Genomic DNA, 22,800 nt, shown 5'->3' on the forward strand with positions numbered 1-22,800 from the left:
CCCCCTTTTCTTACGTAGGACGCAATCTGTACGCCTCCCCGCAGCAAGATGGCGGCCTCTGCGGCGCGGCGCTGCCTGTCCATCCTGGGTCGGTACCAGCGGGGAGCTGTGGGGAGGACTCTGGGGACTGGGTTCCGGTCTGCCCGGCCAGCGCTCCTGCGTCCCGTCTGCATCTGCTGCTTCCAGCAAGGCCGGTCACTGTCTTCCCGGTAACGGAAAAAAGAAGAGGGAGGGGGGTGAGGTCACACCGAAATATAATCACCAGGGGGTACAAGTGTGTGTGTGACATACATTCTATGTAAAAATTCGAAGAGAAAATAGATCTGCGATGTATTCATGTAAACGTTTATAGTGTATGTATGTATATAAAAATATATATTTATATATATATATACATACATACATATATACTAGGGGTGTGGGGATGCAGCACCTGCCAACGGAGTATATGCATTTTTACATTATGGCTATGAATGTTACTGCTTTTGTATGTACAGCAGTCCCACCCAAAACTAGTTCTTGCACTTCTATTTTATATGTACAGTATATATATATATACTAGATCTGTAAAAATCGTATGTACTGTTATTGTGAAGTGCTTTGAGTCCAATTGGGAGAAAAATGCTATATGAAATAAAGCTATTATTAAGGATTGTATTTTGATTAGTGATGGCGGATCACATACCAGCCCACCGGTCTTACTGTAAACACGGCCCTGATCTTTTGTGTTATGACACCAACAGGTTTTGCAGGATCATCTTGTGACATAACAGGCTTGGAATAAACAGATGGACCTGCTTGGAGTGAGTCCAGGTTGTGTGTGTGCTGGACATCAGCTATTTACCAGTGTTCAGCCGGGATGTTTTCCATTCTCTCACACCTGAAATTTGACACTGTTTTAGGTTGAACAGTACTGTATGTGAAGTATGCAAGCTTAGATTAGAAAGACAGACGTGCTAATCTATCCATTCGTGTGTAATTATTCTTGTAAAGCGAAGGAATAGCTGGTAATGGATTATATTGAATAAACTCAAAAGTCTTTTGAGTTGCCATGTACAAGCCAGAAATATCTGATTTTCCCATGTCAGAGATGCACACAAGTCACATGGGAATGTAAGTGTCCTTGTTTGTATCTCTCCTTGTCTTATGGCAGCTTCCTGTTAGGTGACGATTCTTGTACGTATTTATGTTCCTATAGAAACAGACCGGAGGGCAAAGTGCTGGAGACTGTGGGAGTATTCGAGGTGCCAAAACATCAAGGAAAATATGAAACGGGTCAGGTAAGGGCGACTAGACTATATAGAGGTTCATGTGATAATAGAGCATAGATGATCCTCAAGTATACAAAAAAGCCAGTAGCTGAGGTTGCACACCATAGCATTGACGTCATGTAAAAGTCCATGGGCACAACGTGTCATGGTGTAAAGGAATGATTAACAAGGGATATTTAATGTCCCAAGGCTTTTAGTATTGCCACCTCCTATCAGACTCCTAACATATTCAATCATCTAAAGCAGGGGTGCGCAAACTTCTTGAGCTGCGCCCGGCAGCCGCAGCGTTCGGGCCCCCCTATTCAAGGACTCTGTGTCAAATGACGCCGCGGGTCTTGTGACGTCACGTGACCCTGCCACGTCATCTGACGCGCGTTGCCATGGTGACGTGTTGCCGAAGACCCGGCAGAGAACAGGCAAGGGAGTTAGAGGCCTAATGTAAATGCTGTGGGGAAGAGGGCGAGGCCTCTGTAAGCACCACGCCCCCCCATGAAATTCGGGGGGGCGCCCCCCAGTTTGTGCACCGCTGATCTAAAGGATGTTAGACAGGCAGCATGCATCAGGGTTTCCATAAAAAAAATGTTTCCCCAGTTGGAATCCCAATTCACATGATTCACCTTGTGAGGGGCCCCATCAGTTTATCAATACTTAAGTTCATTAACGTACCTAATAAAGTGGCTAGGAATGGAATTGAAATACATTACCATGTTGTACAATTACCTTGTTTGCTGATGACAGTGTTTGCAAAAGTTAATTTTTTTGTGTTATGACACACTGAAATCACAGAGACCCGAGGTGATGCAAAACCCTACTTGAGCAAGCTAATATGCCAGTTTTTAACCCTTTTGCTGCAATGCGTTGTTTTGTAGCCTGAGATGCAATAGGGCAGTGGTTTTTAACCTTTTTATTTATTTATTTTTTTTGGTTAAGGAACCCTATAATTATATTGTGAAATTCTGCAGAACCCCAACCCTCTCTAATAGCGCATCTGAGAGCAGATGTATTGTAAGGAACCCCAACCCTCTCTAATAGCGCGTCTGAGATCCGATGCATTGTAAGGAACCCCAACCCTCTCTAATAGCACTTCTATCAGATGCTTTGTAAGGAACCCCAACCCTCTCTAATAGCGCGTCTGAGATCAGATGCATTGTAAGGAACCCCAACCCTCTCTAATAGCGCGTCTGAGATCAGATGCATTGTAAGGAACCACGACCCTCTCTAATAGCGCATCTGAGATCAGATGCATTGTAAATTCGTCAGTACTGTATTTGGTACAACTTTCAAATGACAAACTGCAGGAACCCCTTTATGGATGCCATGCCATGCTATAGGATTCTAGATGTGTAGTCATTTCTCTGGACCTTGAGGGTCTTATAAAATGTTATTTTGACCACTCTGTTCTCTCTGCTGTTTTAGTTTTCCTTTCAGAAAAGCTAGTGGCTCCTCATGGATGGAAGCCACACTAGTTAAGGGATGGGCAATACCCTAAAAAATTCACAAAATAATATTAAGAAAATGATTCTGATAACGATATTTCTCTTAATATTTGCATAATAGGAAAAAAGACATGTACTGTTTTTAATTCATTTGAAAACCTTTTTTCAGACCCCATTTTCAAAATAAAAGTGAGTGTCTTCCCAATCATTTAGCAGTTATGACAAATAAAATGTTTTTAAATAAACAAACGGCCTTACTGCCCCATTTTCAGAGGAGGAGTAGGATTGGGAATAGGAAGAATGGGGGTAAACACAAGCTAGTTATCTCTTTGGGGTACAGGTGTGCTAAGATCCAGTTTACAGTGGTCTTTCTGACTTCTTTAAGCTTTTGTATCTTAAACTTCATGTTACTAGCTGCCCTTATATCAATGACAACAAGGCTGACTGATGATAATATTGGGAAAATACACATTTTCTATAATGACTTGAGGTTATTTTTCATCATCACAGTATTACGATCATATCGTTATATTGCCCAATGCTACACTCATGAGGTTTGACACTGTTGTTTAAAACCAGAGACAGACATGAAACACAGACAGGGCTCAGTGCACATCCAATGAAACTTATACACGGTACAGTGCCTAAATATATATGTATAGATATCTTTTGAATAAAATGGGTTTTTAGTTTAACTCTTTGGCCAAAGTGTTGTAAGCCCTTGAGCCACTACACGGCAGACCACATCTCAAGGGTACCTAACACTAATATAAATTCTTAATACCCTGTGCATTACCAGGAAGAATGATTTATAATAAATCTGTCACAATTAGTTGCATAGTTCTAAGTCTGATTGTAGCTTTTATTAACCTGTACATTACCAGGAAAAGCATTCTGTATTAGATTTGTCACAATCAAACTGCAAGCAAGCAAGTTCCCCTGAGAGTGGGAGATGCAATGGAGTGAGCTTTTAACCACTTAAAAGTGGGAGGGGGTGAGCTTCAAACTAGGTAGGAGGAGCCACCCTCCAGTCAGCTAAGACCAGCTGAACAAGAATTGTAAAACATACAGGACACCTACAAGCTCATATTGAACCCCCAATGCTACACTCATGAGGTTTGACACTGTTGTTGCCAGCAGTGCATTGCTTCAGTTATTTTGCAGGCATCTTTAGTAGCGAAGCGGTTTGGTGTGTGCAGAGTGTAGTATTTAAAGAGCAAGCCAAGCAATATCGTACGTTGGAATTTTTTTTTTTTTTAATCAGTTCTGTAGTATTTGATGATACATATTGCATTTTTTTTTTAAATGATACTCTTAATGTCATTTTTTGATGTGGTTGTAATAGACTTGGTATCCTTTAATTTCTATAGCAGGCTTTAATTTTTGTCTGCGCCCCCCTGCCTGCTCGTGCCCTCCCTTAACTTTTCTCCGGAGTTTTCTGATGTCATGTGACCCGTCGTGTGACATCGCATCGCCAGAAGCTGCCGGAGACAAGGTAAGGGATTTATAGAAGCCTTGCGCGCTCCCCCGGCATTTAATTTAAATGTTGTGGGGAAAAGTGCAGGGCCTTTGTAAGCACCACGCCCTCCAGTTTGCACACCCCTGCTTTAGCCCACCTCTCCAGCAGTGCAAAATATTTGCAACACTTTCCTGTTTGTGATCATTTGTTGCCAATGTTCCCAGCAGTTTGAGCTGCAAACTGTAACAATAGATAATGTTACTTTTAGTAATATAAGAATATATTGTAGCTGCTGAGTTACACTGACTGACTGAAGGATTGATTGAAACTGAAAGGCAGCCATTTAGTGCAGGGGTGCGCAAACTGGGGGGCGTGAGTTTTTCAGGGGGGCGCGGCGCTTACAGGGGCCCCGAACTCCAAACCCAAAGCATGTTAATTAAATGCCAGGGAACCACGCAAAACCTCTAAGTTTCCTTAGCTTGGCTTCGGGCGACTCTTCGCCATGGCAACACGCTGCGGGGGTCACGCGACGTCATGTTGCCATGGCAACACTGGGTAATGTGCCCCCCGCGGCGTCATTTGATGCCGGAGACAAGGTGGGGGAGGGAGAAAGCAGGCAAGTGGCGCAGACTGAAAAGTTTGCAGACCCCTGATTTGGTGAACTCTGGGAAACAGGATCTTTGATCGATTTTTACAGGAGAACTAATCAATCGGCAGCTTAGTTAATTTGTTTTCAATAAAGGTGATCGAAGGCTGCATATATTAAAACATTTTTTTTTTAAGTGCCACTTGGACTGCCTCTTTAAGCTCTAACTGCACCCCGTTCTCTGGGGACTTCTTCTTTGTAGCACCTCCTTATTGTGTCGTCTGTGTACACTCCCCAAAGTGCACTTTCTGCTCTCCTGATTAGTTGAATTGTGACAAATGAAGAATGGAAGAAAGACGTGTTAGGCTGGGGCCGTGGTGCCTTCTTCGCCCGTGCGGAGGCTGGGAAGTAAGCGGGTGCTTTCCCTGGCCGTGGTGGGGGGGGCGTGCCAAGGGGCGTCACAGAGCTAGTTTGCCCCTCATTGGGCGAATCGCTCACCTGGCCAGCCTGTTGCGCCAAGAAATCCGTTTCAGCCGATTTCTTGTGCAACGCGCGCCGCCGCAGCATGGACTCGAACACTGCCGTAAGGCAGTCTGATCGCTCAGCGTGCGGACACCTCCGCACGGTCTGCAGTGCCATGGCCCCAGCCTAAGGCTCGTGTTCTATTCTTTAGAGACCCTTTTCAAATGCAAACCATTAAACTAATAGGAAAATGTGTGCTCAAAGCATAAGATTTGTTTTAGAGAGCTGATCACATTGGGGTTTTTTTGCTGGCTAAATGGGATTTGACTGCCTTAAGTTGTTCTATATATTTTTTTTTCATGTTTATTAATGGTTACCACAAAAATATCCTTTAATAACATTTTTTTTATAATGATATCGTGCCCACCATTTTCTCACACTCCCCAAACATTATTTAGATCAATACTTAAAAATGGTAAACTGCTGTATTATTTCACATTGAATAAAAAAACAATTCATACTAAATAAACTTTCTGGGAGGGAGTAAATGAAACAGAACGGGGATATGTGTCGCAGAACTTAGAGACATCACTGTTGTATCCTCTGCAGCTATTTCTTCACAGCGTTTTTGGATACAGAGGCATTGTCCTGTTCCCATGGCAGGCCAGACTGTACGACAGAGATGTTGCTTCCCCTATCACAGAGAAGTGAGTCTATCTGTCCTGGTCGCCTGCATCTACGCTTGTGCCCCAGCTGTGTGTCTAGTAGTTGAATGGTTTTTTGGTCTCTCTGTGCAGAGTGGAGACCTCGGTGGCGCACGGATCCAAAGAGGTGAAAGGGAAAACCCACACCTATTACCAAGTGCTTATAGATGCACGGGACTGTCCTCATATAGTAAGTGTACTGTTTTATTCTTCTTACACTGTCTTTAAGCTTCAGTGGCGTGTATTAGGCTGTGTTTATAGTGCGTGTGAACAAAGTGCAGCAGCTCTATAGGGCCAGCCATAGTGAACACACGCGCATGTGATGAAGAGCGGCCGCGCGGCAGAATTTTGAGCAGACAGGAAATCCTGATTTTGTCGCATGACGGCCGGGTCACGTGAGCGGGTCAGCCAATGAGGGTGAACCAGCCTTGCGACGTCACGGTCACACCTCCCGGTTGCCTCGGATCACAGGGCAGAGATCGCTTGAGCGACAGGTGCGCACACACCTACTATAATCTCAGCCATAGCGATAAATGAAACGGGCATAAGCGTAAACATGAGAAGCGAATACCTTTCCTGTGAGTTTAGTCAGTGGAAAGCAAGCTAAGCAAATAAATAGGTTGCAAATTTTGAATTGTTAAAATTTATGAATGTATGTATTAAACTATTGTTAAATGATAATTTTTTGGAATATGTTAATCGTCAGGGCGAGAGGCAGTCTCTACTAGGAGGATTACATGGTGTGTTTTCAATGCCATAGTATAGGAGTGTAGTCTCATTCTACCCCTCGATGCTCGTAGTATAGGAATAGGAATCACAAGGCCTTGTAGAAATTTCTAGGGTAGTATTTGCTCGTGTAGGGCTAAGATCGGTAATCGTGCACAGTGTTATACTCCCCGGAAGGGCGCCTCACACTGTTTGCCAAACTGAATAGCTTTACTCTTGCTTTTCACCAAACCAGCTTAAAACCTCAACTAGAAAAAAAATAGATTTTTGTGCAATGGGTTTTTTGTTTTGTTTTTACAACCGCTTCATTCTTCATTCTCTCCTATTCCAAGCGTCACTGGTGGGGGTGACCAAGAGGGTGTCCCAGTCACTGTCCTTTCTCCTGTTACTGAGACCTTAGGCCGCGCTCATGGCGGTGGCGTCACTGCGCGCGCTCGCTTCCGGGACTGTAACCTCATTTCCTATTGTAGTTCCTCGAGTGCCTGCTGCACCTAGCGGCGCTGTAGCGTGTTGGCGCTGCTACATTTTGGCCCGACAAGTAAATTTGTGATTTCAGGCTGCAGTCGCGTGAGTCAATGAGGGCGAACCAGCTTCGTGATGCGTTCGCATCGCCTCCCCAATCTCCTGCAGCCTAGTGCACACGTCGCTGGGGCTGCAGGGGTGTGCGCAGTGGCTCGGTCACTCCGCCTTCGCTCTGTCGCTCCGCCTTCGCTCTGTCGCTCCGCGCACGCTCTGTCGCTCCGCCTTCTCTTGCACGCTCTGTCGCTCCGCCTTCTCTTGCACGCTCTGTCGCTCCGCCTTCTCTTGCCCGCTCTGTCGCTCCGCCTTCTCTTGCCCGCTCTGTCGCTCCGCCTTCTCTTGCCCGCTCTGTCGCTCCGCCTTCTCTTGCACGCTCGCTCTCCCTTTGGCTGCGTCCATAGGACTGCAGCCGTGCGGGGGCGTGTTGGGGGGGTGGGCCTGTGACGTCACGGAGCTGGTTCGCCCTCATTGGGCGAACCGCTCACGTGACCGGCCCTGCGCTCCCGTGAGCGCCAAATCTAAAAATTTAATAAGACACACGTGTCCGCACGCCTGCGGACGCGTGCGCGAGCCCCTGCTAAAGCCGCTCTCATTGCGGCTGCAGGGGCTCACTGAGAAGCGTCAGCATGGGTCAGCGCCTAAGCGCTGACCCTTGACGCAGCCTTACACACACACTTGACGTCACCCGGAAGGTTCACTCTCATTGGCTGAACCGCCAGGGGCGTGGCCTAGCGCTCCGTTGCGACTTCTGCTCTCAATTTTCTTCCAACTCGCAGTGGGCCCGGCCCCATTGTGGGGCGGCTCTTATCCCTGCAGCATCCACTGCAGTATCCAGCGGGGACCTGGCCTAGGATGTTTGCAGAGCAAGCAAATTAGATTTTTCCGCTCGTACGTGCGTCACGTGACTAGTTCGACAAATGAGGGAATCGCCGGCCAAGCACGAGCGCCAGCGCACCCGCTCTCTGCCTGGCCGCAGCCTTTGAGTTCTGTCGCTCTGTCGCTCCGCCTTCGCTCTGTCGCTCCGCCTTCGCTCTGTCGCTCCGCCTTCGTTCTGTCGCTCCGCCTTCGCTCTGTCGCTCCGCCTTCGCTCTGTCGCTCCGCCGTCGCTCTGTCGCTCCGCCGTCGCTCTGTCGCTCCGCCGTCGCTCTGTCGCTCCGCCGTCGCTCTGTCGCTCCGCCGTCGCTCTGTCGCTCCGCCGTCGCTCTGTCGCTCGCTCTCCCTTACACACACACTTCTACCACAACCTTTATAAACCTATTATTTACTTCTCTAATCTGCAAGTGCTAAAACCCCAGTGTAATAACGGAGTTTGCTGGTAACATAATGAATGCTGGGATACATTTTGTGTGTTGGGATGGATGCAGTTAAGCATATTGTCATTCTTCCTTTTAGTCCCAGAGGTCACAGACAGAGGCAGTGACGTTCCTTGCAAACCATGATGACAGTCGAGCCCTATATGCAATTCCTGGTAAGTAAACAAGGACGTAAGGGTTTACGTAACTTCCATCCAGTTCCAATTTTTTTAGTGTTAAGTGTTACACGCTTCAAGCCACTTGATCACCATTACATCTCCACGTGCTGTGATCTCTTCCCTTCTGTCCATATCGCTTCCGTGGCCCAGGGAACTATGGGAGAGATCAGGGCCTGTAATAGAAGGGAATTATGACCTCTGCACTCGGGGCCTTCTGGCCGTGGATGTTCTTGGAAAGGCACTGTGACAAACCCATTAAGCGCAGAGGCCAGCAAATCACAATTGAACCAATGGTGTCATAACGTTGAAGAAATCTTATCTGATCAGCGGTAACCATTGCATACAAGTATTTCAAAAGACTTAAAGAAATCGTGGAGGAATAACCTCACCAAGAGTAAATGTAGTTTGTTCTTCATATCTCATCTACCAAAGTATATAGAGTAAATCAATTTTTTACACATAAAGGAACTGGAAGCTGGGCAAATACATCAATATAAATAAAGGGAAATGGTGATATACAAAACCTTGAATATAAAACAGATCAAGGCGGTTGAGGTCTAATGATCATTAGAGCAAATAGGCAGGCTAGCTGTAGTCTCTGTGTAATATGGATTAAAGGCATGATGGGAAAGGCCAGTTCAGAGGAGAGAGAGATTATTATGTGATGTATTTGTTGATCTTGCCAGAGCAAGATTTAACTTTTAGCCAAATTGGGACTTGTGCTGAACACTGAGGTTGATCAATCATATGCCTTAAATGAGGTGAATACTCGTTCCAAGATGTGTTTTTGGTATGTCTATTAGCATGCTACCATCAGAGTAGGAATTGAGGGTCTAGCTCTTCCTCTGCTTCTGGGTTCTCGAGCTCAGCCCTCTATCAGAGGTCTGTTTCCTTAATTTACAAACCATGGACGGTTCTTGCAAAGATGAGGATAATGTCCTCCTATCTGATACTCTACCTTCTGCAATAGAGCATGTTTAAATGCTTGTAATGGTTGAGACACAGTGTTTGTTATACCTGTTGGGGTTTGTGAATTCTTGTTCTTTGAGTAGTGAGGGAATCTTGTAACATATTGTTTGGGTTGTTTTCTGTCTAGGTTTAGATTATGTAAGTCATGAGGACATCCTTCCTTACAACTCCACCGACCAGGTGCCTATTCAGCACGAGCTGTTTGAGAGGTTCCTGAGTTTTGATCAGACCAAAGGTAACATAAGAGGAATGTGTGTAGATTTGACTTGAAATGTATTTGAAATGACTGCCTATCATCCCATGTCCCTCCAGCCCTGTGATATCTGTGTCTCCCACAGTGCCACCGTTTGTAGCTCGGGAAACGCTGTGCGCATGGCAGGAGAAAAATCACCCCTGGCTGGAGCTTTCTGATGTGCATCGAGAGACCACCGAGAATATCAGGATAACAGTCATCCCCTTCTACATGGGAATGCGGGTCTGTACTGCAGCATTGTCTTTGGAGGTTGTGTTTAACTCAGTCCATTGTCTCTGGTCATGGGGGGTGCTTAAAGGGACACAAGATCTCCTGTTCTGTGTGTTTAACTCACTAAGCCCCGTCATATTAAGGGCTGATTCCCCCTTCCCATCATACACGAAGTGTGTGACTCCAGAAGCACTGTATGGTTTGGTGTAGGTAACTTGTGAGCGCGGGCACACAGTGAAACAATAAGTGTTGATACTGTGGATACAATGTAATGCTAGCTGTTTTGTTTTTCTGTCCAGGAGGCGCAGAACTCCCATGTATATTGGGTAAGTAGCTCTGTGTTTTATTTGCTTATTTTTATGATCTTCATTTTGTATGTGCTATGTATGTGTTCTAATAACCCGAGGATGGGGAGGTGGGCTCAAATCTGCTACAGAAATCAAAGGGTGCTCCGTATATTAAAACTCATTAAAAATGGCATTAAGAGTTACATTTTAAAAAGTAACTAATACTACAGAACTGATTTATTTTAAAAACAAAACAGATAAGATTTCACGTTTTGCCACTTTTAAGCATCGCAAAGTAAACCAGCAACTGTAGGGTGCAACAAATCAAACTGGTTAACACCGCCTGTCCCTCCCCCATTCAACAAATCAAACTGGTTCACATTGCCTGTTCCCCCCATTCAGAGTGCCTGAAAACAACTGACATTTTTCATGCTTTCAATCATTTTCTATTTTTATACTGTATTTTTTATTTGCGTGTGTGATCAAATAATTATTCCTACCCTGCCTGTGCTTTTAGTTAACTGTAGTCTTAAATAGGACTGCACCTATAAGAACCACCAATGTTAACTTTAAAACCCTTAATACTTAAGCCGTTTATGGTCAATTTTACTGAGACCTTTTTGTGCTGTAGTGTACAGTATGGGAACATGTGGGAATATGTTGTACAAAGGAGTGAAAGCTCCCTTATATAAAACACTGGCAGCTTGCTTTTTTATCTAAAGTTTTATTGACGTCATAAAAGGGGAAAGCAGAGGGACGGAAAAGCTCTCAGATTGGTTACATTGAGAGACCGTCGCTGAAAAAAACAAATCAGTGACTACCAAATTTTTGGTAGCACTGTCGCTCCGTCGTTTTGTCGCCGTCGCGTGCACTATAAGCGCGAACAACGGCAACAATGCATTTGTTTTGACGCGACGGTCGCCGTCGCCAGCAGTATAAGCGCAGCCTTAGGCTGTAGCTGCTTGAATGATACCATCTGTCAAAGACCAGCAGGGGCTGATCTTGGTGCCCACTAGGTGTACTTCATAACAACTTCTGTGCAGAAGTAACTGTGCAGTCCTCGGCTTTCTCATCTTGCAATCCCTACAGTGGCGTTACTGTATCCGCCTGGAGAATCTAGCTGCAGAAGTGGTTCAGCTGCGAGAGCGACACTGGCGGATCTTTAGTCTGTCGGGAACTCTGGAAACTGTGCGAGGACGTGGAGTCGTGGGCAGGGTGAGATCTTTGGGATGGGTGCTTGCTTCTGTGTTTATAGGTGCTATATGTTTCACCTACCTTAGATAAGAAACTGTGAATTGGACTACTGCTGGGACGTGAGCAGTGTGTTTGTGTGTTTGTGTGTTTATATTCTATAATGTGCGTCTTGAGTGATTGTGGTTTTTTTTTTTAATCCCTTTAGGAGCCTGTACTGTCCAAGGAGCAGCCGGCTTTTCAGTACAGCAGCCATGTCTCTCTTCAGGCATCAAGCGGCCACATGTGGTGAGAAACCTATAACTTTTCATATTAGATGGTTGTCTAGAGCAGGGGAGCGCAATCCTTATTTTTTTTTTTCCTGCGCCACCCCCTGCGAGCTGTCCCTTGCTCTCTGAGCAGCCCACCCTTACTTTGGCTCCTTCTGGAGACGCGTTGGAGTCCATGGCAACATGACGTCATGACGCCCAGAAAGAGGTTCTGGGCATCATGACGTCACATTGCCACGGACCCGGACGCGTCTCCAGAAGCAGTCTGAGACAAGGTAAGTGCAGTTTAGTTTAGAGGCCTTCGCCGCTGCCCCGGCATTTAATTTAAGTGCCTCCTGGAAGCGCGCGGGGCCTCTGTAAACCCCCCGCAGACAATCTCGCACCCCCCAGTTTGTGCACTTCTGGTCTAGTGTTTTAAGTGCAAGAGAGTGAGCCTATAGGTCCTAAAGAACCATGCGATAACCTGGATTTCCCTTTTCCTCCATACATCCCTTCCCTTACTATCCATGCTTAGATTTAGACAGGAGAGAGTGCATAATATGTTGTGTTGGCGTGATTAAACTCCAGTGGGGGGTAAGGAGCGAGTATTTGTGGGTGTTTTGGGGTTGTCTGCTAGCTGTGATTGAAGGTATCTTGTTTTATTTGATGTTTTGAGTTGGGTCTGAGCTCTGCTTTATCTGCATGCACATGTCTGCATTTCAGGGGTACATTCCGCTTTGAGAGACCAGACGGCTCACACTTTGATGTCCGGATTCCTCCTTTTTCTCTGGAGAGCAACAAGGATGAGAAGACTCCCCCTTCCGGTCTTCACTGGTAGTGACGCTACACGCGCAGCCTTGGCTGTACGGCACTTTGTAGAACTGTAACTATTCATTTTAACAACCGCACCACCTTGGCCCTGATATTATGAGACTGAAGCAGTTACTAGTCTTATCTGCATCCCCCAAGCCTTTTTTTTTTTTGTCTAGTTTTCGAGAGAGATGGCATTGTTTGGGGCTCCATCCCACGAAACGGAAGCTGCTGCATTACAGTAAACCCCCGCACTGCTGAGCCTTGTCCCGATCACCCATCCTTCTGAATCAAAGAACTTGTTGGGAATTTATTATTATTATTTTTGAATAAAGCAATACCTTTCCTGGACCTCGTCTGCTGTCTATCTTGACCGGACTGTTCTGATTTGTGTGTGTTACCAAGAGTATCATACAAAGTGGTTACATCCTACAGGGATGTGATGGGTGGCTGCTTCCAGCACGGCCATTTACTGCCGATATGTATATACGTTTTTCGGCTAATGTTAAAGGGGCAATCCCTCCTAGGACCAATGCCAACGAATGCCAGTGACGTGTTTTAGGTGTTGAATCTGGGTGATTGATGCCTTTCCCTTACCCAAATCTCACACCTATTTTAATATTATTTTTTTGAAGTTAATTTGTAAACGTGGTGGGCTGAGGCTTGGGTGGGGTTCGATATCCTCTGCCATGTATCTGATGGCTCTGTGTTCAGCAAGTGCTTGCACAGCTAAAGACCCCCCTTTCTCAATATCTTTGATAAGGACAGGGTGGGCTATGGTAAAAGAAGTCTGAGATGAAGAGGGCTGTAGACGCACTCAAAGTAATACTGGCGGGAGCTAGAACTCAAGTGTGTAACATGAAGACTCTCGGCACAGAAGAGCTGCACTCCCCGGATTAATGCCAGTAGACGTGATTTTTGTCACCCACCAATGTTTTTGAACACGGCAATACAGGAATTGGACTAAACCCATCAAAATAATAAATATTTGGGTTACCTGCATTAGTTAGACACCAAGGCCAAGTGATGGTAGTGCACAAGCGCGCAGTGTCATGACATGCATGATGCAGCGGAATGGTGTGTCTGTGTGTCTGTGTGTCTGTGTGTCTGTGTGTCTGTGTGTCTGTGTGTCTGTGTGTCTGTGTGTCTGTGTGTCTGTGTGTCTGTGTGTCTGTGTGTCTGTGTGTGCGCCCCACTTGATAAAGATTTAAGTGTATTGCCAAAACACTGGAACAATTTAACGAGGAAGGAAAACAGAGCCTCAATGCTGGTTCTCACATTCAGTAAAACAAAACCATGATTAAAGCATCTTATGTCCATATGTGTCTACAATAAATTTATACATATGGCATTACCATGAAATCGCTATCAGCTATATAAGTCTGCATAACCATTGAGCACTATTGTCATTACAATCCTAGATTTCTTTTTTTTTTGCGTATTAAAACAATCTGTATGAATGATATGCTGTTCCATATTTATACCTTTATTGTAAACACACATGTACATAGGATGCTTTATTTTATGGCTTTGCTTTACTGAATTTGAGCAGAATTGAGACATTTCTCCTTTTTTTCCTCGTTATGTTATTTTAGTTAAATAATCATCTCTCGTGGTAAACTTTCCTAAACACACATTGCAATGCTCCGTTTGAGGATAATCTCGTACCTATGCTTTATGATTTGTGATGTCATGACCTTGCACATGACCACATGCCTTTGCGTGACTGTCACCAGGCCTTTACTACCCAACGTTTGTTCTTATACTTGTCTCTCGAGCTGCTGCAGGTAACTGAAATATTAATTCATTTGCTGTCTATATGCTAAGCAGTCTGATAGTATTATGATCACTGGTTTGTTCTTTTTTTTTTTTTTTTTATGAACCATGGTTGGTTGAATTTTGATGTCACTTCTAAAGGTAGAAGTTTTGTGATTTATGAGGTTCGATTCTAAGGACAAATGTTTTTGGATGAATGAATTGCTTCTATTGGCATTAATCCCAAGAGTGATGATACTGTATTTTTAGAACAGGCAGAGATCTAAAAAAAATATACGTTTTTTAGAAAGAGATTATGATAAGTAAAAAAACCTTGGAAATGTCCATAGCTAAAACCATCCAACTGGAGAGAGGAGAACTTCTTATAGCCAAAAAGAGAAATGATAATGGCGATTACGAAGTCCCCTTTATAGCAAAATATAATAAAGATTCCAAAAAAAAAAAGCTGTGTGTGCTGTGCACGCGCATAGGAAGTGAAACTTCTTTGACTTTTGTCACAGAAATTGTATTTGTGTTGGTGATGTTTTAATTAAAAATCAAAATACAATTTCAGTGACACAACGCAAATAAATTTGACTTAGAATGCGCGTGCTCGGCACACATCCCCTGTATTAGCTATTTGCACTAAGTGTGAATTCCTTGTGTGTATGTGTGTCAGTCAGTGTGTGTGTGTATATATATGTATGTGTGTATGTGAGTCAGTGTGTGTGTATGTGTATTTGTGTCAGTCAGTGTGTGTGTGTATGTGTATTTGTGTCAGTCAGTGTGTATGTGTATGTGTATTTGTGTCAGTCAGTGTGTATGTGTATGTGTATGTGTATTTGTGTCAGTCAGTGTGTATGTGTAAGTCAGTGTGTGTGTCAGTCAGTGTGCGGGGAGGTGTGGGTGGGTCAGTCAGTGTGCGGGGAGGTGTGGATGTGTGGGGAGGTGTGGGTGGGTCAGTCAGTGTGCGGGGAGGTGTGGGTGGGTGGGTCAGTCAGTGTGTGGTTCGGGAGGTGTGGGTGGGTCGGTGTGTGGGTGGGTCAGTGTGTGGGGAGGTGTGGGTGGGTCAGTCAGTGTGGGTGGGTGGGTCAGTCAGTGTGTGTGTGTGTGGGGGGGGGGGGGGGGGCAGTCAGTGTGTGTGTGTCCTGCTGCAGCCAGGGGCGGGGTGTAAAATTGCGCACCACTTCTCCCCCTCCCCTTCTGCGCCCCCCCCTTCACAAATCCTGCGCACCCCCCCCGCCACAAATTCTGCGCACACCCTTGTGTGCACTCCAAGAGGAAACCTTGTCTCCAGTATATAGATCAGCATTTCTTATGTAATTCCTCTGATTCCTCTCATCCCGTTAGACCTGAGAAAGAGCAGCGCTGCCAGGGCAAGGGTGATGGCGAAATGACCTGTTTTACCAAGTAGAGCGTGGTTCACAGATGCAGTAAATATGGCTTGCGTTCCTCAGTAGAGAATCCCATGCATCCATGATCTTCTAAAACAAGGGCCACTTTTACATACAAACCCATATACATTTTCATTAGCCGCCTGGATGCTGAAAGGTAGAGATAGCTGAAGGTGTACTCTGTAGCTGTGAGATGGGTACCTTGCTAAAGGCCAGCAAGCATTCAATGGCGAATGTCTTGCTCGTTTAGCCAGTTCTGCACTCTACATTGATTGGATCTAGAGGAAGCCCCAATCCCATTGTCTCTGGGGTTTTTACAAGAGGCATTGGACACGGGATTAGGCCTGAGAAATATTGATTGTGCGAATATCGACACTGAACAGCATAAAGATGGAGTCCTACATCGGTTGTCCAATCATCCAGATGTAGTGAAGAGGCACTGAAAATAGAATCCAGCCACAGGATCTGGTTTTGATTCTTAAAGCAGAAAAACATTAAAAATCTGTTTGTTTTTCCCCTCAAATCAGTTCTGTAGTATTAGATAACTGTCTGCATTTTTTTTTAACTCCTTATGCAATTTTTCATGATTTTTTTTTTTATAATGTACTGATCATCCTTTTGGTTGATACAGCAACCATTTAGAACGTCTTATCTACTCCCTCTTTTGGAACAGGCTCTCACACACCTTTTTTAGCTCTGCCCTTTGGCAACAAAGTATCACAAACAGATCTGTTGCTGTGTTCGAAACAGCAGATTCTAGTGCTCTGAAAGCTGTAACAATAATGTGTTACACTTGGTAATATAATATTACATATCGGCTGCAACATTTCACAGACTGCAGTCCAAAGTTAGAAGGCGGCCATTTCGTTAGGCACACAATCAGGATTTTTTACAGATTTCTAACAGGAGCACCAAACCATTGCCACCTTAGGTAAGAATGTAGAATTATACATTGTCACATGCATTACATATAAAAAGAAAAAAAAGGGGGGAGGGGTGTAGTATTGCTGCTTTAAGAAACTGATGAGTCCTCCATTTGAGTCTATACAGTCCATTTCAGTCCGTATACTAACCATGACTCCTGAGGAAGCATTTTGCAATACGAGTGTTAGGCCCTGCTTCGGTCATGTCTTGAAAGTGGCAGCAGGCTTAAGACGCTTTGGCCAAAGGGTTAAACTAAATGACCCTTTTTACAAGAGATATATAGGTATTGCACTGTGTATTTTTGTCACAATGGAAGTAGCTTTGGGCATCTTTGTTTTTTGTTGTATAGTGTTGAGGAGAGTCAGATTTACTGATTGATCTGCTGATCGGGGAGAGCGACCAAACCAGAAGTCGAAATATCGCGAGCCCGGAGGCCGACGTGATTTGTTTGCAGACCGCGTCTAGCTGAGTTATACGCTACTCAGAATTTAAATGTTTTTTTTTTTTTATATAAGAATAATTAGTATATCGTTGACACGACCACTTATACACCTTTTTCAAAAATTCGGCAATCCCAACAGATATCACACAAGAAATTCTAACAAAAAACATGAGGGCGGTATTATTGGAGTTGTTTGAGCAGCGAATTTAGTCACACTGTGAATTAGAATTTGTTTTCATATGTTTTAAATAGAAGCCAATGTATTACAGCCTTCTTTATTCTGGTAAAGGTACAAGGGGAAAAAGATGAGAGATATTTGGATTGGCCCCACAGTTCTGTTGTGGTTGCTCGCATTATTGCAATCGTATTTTCAAAATATTAACCTTTATCCTTTAAAACTTTTCTCTGCCAATAAAGACCGGGCCTTTAATGTGGTTAGAAGTTATACAGCATGTTGGGGAGAGGTCTGGGCCGTGTATGGGATTGGTCTTTGGTGCTACTTCACGTCCTCTTCTGCTCTTAAGGCCTCGGTCCCGCTGCGCTCGGTGGCGCGGGCGGCCACACGCGAGTTCCCCACCAGCAGGGGAATCCTGCGGAGCCGGTCCCGGTCCCCCCTGGCTGCACAGCTTACTACACGCTGTGGCGCGTCAGCCGCTATGGGATACAAGAGAATGGTGTTCCCTAGCGTTGACGCGTCACGTGGTGTGGCTGTGAGCCAATGGGGAGGGGAGGCTTCGGGAGGAGGAGAGGCTTCGGGGAGCGGGGAGGAGTGTGGAATGAAAGCAGTGTGTGTGTGTGTGTGTGTGTGTCTGAGTGCGTGCGTGCGTGTCTGTGTGTGTGTGTATGTGTGTGTCTGAGTGCCTCTCTGTGTGTGTGTCTGAGTGCGTGCGTGCCTGTCTGTGTGTGTGTATGTGTGTGCCTGAGTGCGTGAGTGCCTGCCTCTGTCTGTGTATGAGTGCCTGCGTGTGTGTGTTGCTTTACTTACCCAAGCCGTGGAGGGAGGGGGGGGAGAGTAGCGGGTCCCTCCGCTCAAGCCACGTCCCCCCCTCCCGCTCAAACCTCCCACTCCCGCCCACTTCCCGCTCCGGCTCCGGCTCCCTACAGACCGCATATCGCGGTCTGTGTATGTCAGCGCCCCGCCTGTCTGCAGTGCGGGCGCGCTGACTCTGGGAGCGGGGCCTTAGCCTTAGGCTGCGGCCAGGGTGGCGCTGAGCGTGCAGGCGCTCATGCGCGGCGCAGGCAAGCTGCAAATTCTAATTTGCTTGCTTGGCAAGCAGCTAAGCACTGAGTATGCTCAGGCACTTGCGCACACTGGCCACACACATTGCCTGGTCACACGATCTTCCCCACAGAACTTTGCATCTTTGGTCCTCTTCTGCTGCACTGACAGCCATTTAGTGAACCCCCGAGCCGAATCTTCGCCGATCGATCACAGGAGAACGGATCGATCGTAAGCAACTATACAGAAACAATTTTAGTACAACTATTTCCAAGGTGACGAGAGAGTTAGAAAGTTTGCAGAACTTACGTTTAAACCTTGCAGGCAGATATCAGCTGGTTAAAATGATTAGCTTTGCCAGACTGATATACCACATGCAGATACTACCAATATTATTAAAGCATTCTGATATCAAATCATTGAATAAAGCACTCAGTAAATTTATTTGGAAGAAAGGCAAAATAAGAATTGCTTTAAAAAAAAACAATGTAAGAAATGGGAGGCCTAAATCTACCGGATTTAAGGAAATATAATCTGGCCTGTACAGTGAGTCATGTAGAAGACTGAATTATGGGGTACCATCAATACTCTTGCATGGAACTATAGGAACAGACAGTGTCCCCTTGGAGCCTGCAGGGGGTGTTACATCAGACTTGGGCCGAAGTACCTATAGCGGCCAAAGATAATCCCTTGATAAAAGACACATGGTCCACATAGAAAATACTTCAGAGACAGTTTGGGGTATCCTACACATTCACAAAATGTATACCCATACAAGGGAACTTAAAATTCCTGCCATGTGCAGTGCAGGCTTCTTTCCAGGCATGGAAGACAAAAGGCATAAAAATAACCTTGGTCAGATGGTTAATAATATGTTCTTCTATAGCGCTGCTAGTTTTACATAGCGCATTACAGAGACATTTTACAGGCACAGGTCCCAGCCCCATGGAGCTTACAATCTATGTTTTTGGTGCCTGATGTACAGGGAGATAAAGTGACTTGCCCAAGGTCACAAGGAGCCGACACCGGGAATTCAACCAGATTCCCCTGCTGCAAACTCAGTGCCAGTCAGTGTCGTTACTCACTGAGCCACTCCTTCTTCACTCACTGAGCCACTCCTTCTTCCAATGATGGATGATTTCTAACATTCCAGGAGCTGAAGGATAAAAAGGGCCTTAGCCCAAGCACACCTTTTTTTCATACATGCAGCTAATGCACTACTCCAAAAGCCTGGAGCATTATAAGAGGGACATATTGTGGAAAAAAACGAGTTTGACGATTTCTTTGAAAGGTCCAACAGTCCTAATTACTCAATATCAGAGTTAGATACCTGGATCAGAGACAAAAACTACGACGAGAAATTAAAGACCATGCTCTCTAGATGGATTAGGGACTTCCTTGAAATAGAGGGGATTGACCCAATACTGAAGGGTATGAATCGTATTAGAAAAATAATAATATCTGAGGAATGGAGGGAGATGCAACATAAGATTATGCACAGGGCCTATTATGCTTTTGATATTAAATACAAAGGGATAGAGAAATCTAAAACAAGTGCCTGAAATTCTCCCAGGACAGGGCTGATTTGAAACCTTGTCTTTGGGACTGTGTGGCCATCTCTGATATTTGGGACCAAGTTCTGCAATAGATACAAGACATAACTGCAGTAAATACAGTAAAAGAGCCTATGTCTCTGATAGTTGGAAAAATGGAAAGAGGCTAATGAGGGGAAAAACCTCCCAATGGTAGCGGAAATCATTTTGCTCTCAGCAAGATCATGTGTAATGCTGCAGTGGATTAAACATTAATCTCCAACTTTAGATAATGTTAAAGATTATATGGCAAGAATAATGATGTTAGACAAATTAGAGGCGGAGACAAATAAAGAACTGAAAACGGAGAAATTCTTTAAAATGTTATTGATACTTTGCCACAACAGGAACTAGATTTGATCAAACAAGCCTTTGAACCCACAATTTGGAGCCTCCTGAGACAAATCTCAGAAGGACATAGATCAAAGTAATCTTAAAGAGTTCAGCAAGATGTAGAGTCTTTCCCTCTAAAATTTCAGTATATGAATGATGATTACAGGACAATTGTTGAAAAGATGTCTTACAAAGATAAGGAGATACAGTATATTTAATTTATTTTAACAATGGAATGAGTTCTGACGCTCCTTCTAGAACTTATAATGTCAGATCTTCCTAAATTCAGTTACATGTGAAGTATTTTAAGTAAAAGAGGTGTGGTTAACCTATTCCAAACCACCAGAATAGATACAATATTTTTAAATTGCTTGAATTTCCCTGGTTAGGGATTATTGACAATTGTAGGTCCTAGCTGGGAGAAGAGGCTATGACAGTTAGATTAGATTTAGGCTTAGTCCATAGAGACTGAAGCCGTGTGGAGGCGCGCTGAGGCTGAGGGAAAGCGGTGCTTTCCCTTGCCTTAGAGCGCGCGCCGTCCGTGGGCGTGTCTGGGGGCGGGCCAGTGACGTCACGGAGCTGGTTCGCCCTCATTGGGCGAACCGCTCACGTAACGGCCCTGCGCTCCGGCGAGCGAAGAAACTAAAGATTTCTTAAGACACATGCTTCCGCAAGCGTGCGGAAGCGTGCGTGAGCCCCTGCTAAAGCCGCTCTCATTGCGGCTGCAGGGGCTCAGTGCCGAGCAGCAGCGCGCCTCAGCACGGGTCAGCGCCTAAGCGCTGACCATCCCCGAGGCCTTAGGCCGAGTCCCCGCTGGCGCTGAGCGCGCTCATGCTTAAAGCATGAGCGCCGGGTGTCCTGCAACTTGCGGACGTGCGAGCGGGGGGAGGGGGGGCGCAATTGCGGGCAATCAAGCAAGAGGGAAAGTTTAAAAATGTTATTTACAAAAGCGCCGAGTGTGTGTGCCCGCGCGGGAACATGCATATATATATATCTATGCATGTAACCGCTCCAAGCGCCGCCCGCTCAGCGAGCTCAGCGCTAGTGGGGACGCAGCCTAATAAGGAGATCTGAGAATATTCCAGTACATATGCCATATTTGGTTATTCTATATATGGAGTTGTGGGCAGTTCATATGACATCAGTTTGAATCTGCAGAACCTAATTTGGAATAGAAATATATAGTAACAGCTGATTCAAGGAATATTATCTCAATAATATAATAATAATAATATGTTCTTGTATAGTGCTGCTAGTTTTACGTAGCGCTTTACAGAGACATTTTGCAGACACAGGTCCCTGCCCCATGGAGCTTACAATCTATGTTTTTGGTGGGCACTGGGAGATAAAGTGACTTGCCCAAAATCATAAGGAGTCAACACCAGGAATTGAACCAGGCTCCCCTGCTCAGTGCCAGCCAGTGTCTTTACTCACAGAGCCACTCCCTCTCAATAAAAATGTAGCAACAGGTGACTGGCTGAGAGAGAAGGAGGCAAGGGGTGAGAGGAACAAGATGATTGATTCCATTAGGATGTGAGGACATAGTGATTCCACCATGAAGAGAGAGATGGTTGAAACCAAAATGGAGGAAAGATACGTTTTTATCATGATATTAAGATCAACTCAGAAAGAATGCAACCATTTTAAAGAATATTTTAACCTATTTGGAACGTCATCGCTATTACTATTATTTTTGTACGTAAGTAATTATTTTCAAAATAACATTTCTTTTTGTGTGCAAAGACTAGAATGCTGAGTTCTGTTATGCTTGAGCAATCTATAGAAAAAAACAGGACATTTAACATAGAGGAAGAGGTCCCGGAGATAAGAAACTCCGAATGCTAAACTAGTCTATAAGAATTTTGGAGATTGGTCGTCTCCAGGGATTAGGTGGGAGGCAAAGCAAATTGGACTGACATCTAGTCAATTGAAATACTGAATTATGTGTGGAAAATGTATAAATGTATGAAGCCATAATTATATATTTATGTTTGTATTTGCATTTTGTAACGTATTTCATTTCTATTGTTATTTTTATTTGGATGTTTCATGGCAACAATAACGTGTTTGTAAAACTTAATAAAAATATCAATGAGAAAAAAATGGCATTAAGAGTTTAATAAAAAAAAAAGAATACGGCAAGTTTTATCTAATACTACAGAACTGATTTATTTTCAAGAAAAACGTAAGATTTCACACGTTTTGCTGCTTTAATATACTGAGTATCCTTTGATTTCTATAGCAGGTTTAGCACACTTCCTCAGCAGTGCAAGATATTTGCAACACTTTCCTGTTTGTGATAATTTGATGCCACTACTCCCAGCAGTTTGAGCTGCAAACTGTAACAATAATGTTACCTTAGCAATATAAGAATAATTTGTAGCTGCTGAGTTATACAGGGACTGAAGGATTTGATTGAAACAAAAAGGTGGTCGTTTAGTGAACCCTGGAAAGCAGGATCTTTTCTGATCGATCACGGGAGAATGAATCGATCGGCAGTTTAGGTCAGTGGTGCGCAAACTTTTGGCCCTGCGCCCCC

At 44.7% G+C, this 22,800-nt stretch overlaps 1 protein-coding gene across 3 annotated transcripts; it reads left to right on the forward strand.

The window, feature by feature from the left end:
• The first annotated feature begins 10 nt into the window (after positions 1-10).
• POLDIP2 (DNA polymerase delta interacting protein 2) lies at positions 11-12,953 on the forward strand. 3 transcript variants are annotated; one of them, XM_075589285.1, is made up of 12 exons: positions 11-209; positions 1,199-1,280; positions 5,824-5,921; positions 6,012-6,108; positions 8,556-8,631; positions 9,731-9,838; positions 9,942-10,078; positions 10,366-10,392; positions 11,443-11,568; positions 11,753-11,832; positions 12,516-12,675; positions 12,782-12,953. In XM_075589285.1, exons 1-11 carry the CDS (start codon positions 49-51, stop codon positions 12,628-12,630), a joined length of 1,107 nt encoding a protein of 368 aa, XP_075445400.1. In that variant the 5' UTR covers positions 11-48; the 3' UTR covers positions 12,631-12,675; positions 12,782-12,953. The 3 variants fall into 3 exon arrangements, with proteins under 3 accessions (XP_075445400.1, XP_075445401.1, XP_075445398.1); XM_075589286.1 differs by having other exon boundaries at positions 12,516-12,655; XM_075589283.1 differs by having other exon boundaries at positions 12-209; positions 12,516-12,953.
• The last annotated feature ends 9,847 nt before the right edge of the window (positions 12,954-22,800 follow it).

The sequence above is a fragment of the Ascaphus truei genome, chromosome 3, assembly GCF_040206685.1.
Source record: "Ascaphus truei isolate aAscTru1 chromosome 3, aAscTru1.hap1, whole genome shotgun sequence".
Classification (NCBI taxonomy): domain Eukaryota; kingdom Metazoa; phylum Chordata; class Amphibia; order Anura; family Ascaphidae; genus Ascaphus; species Ascaphus truei.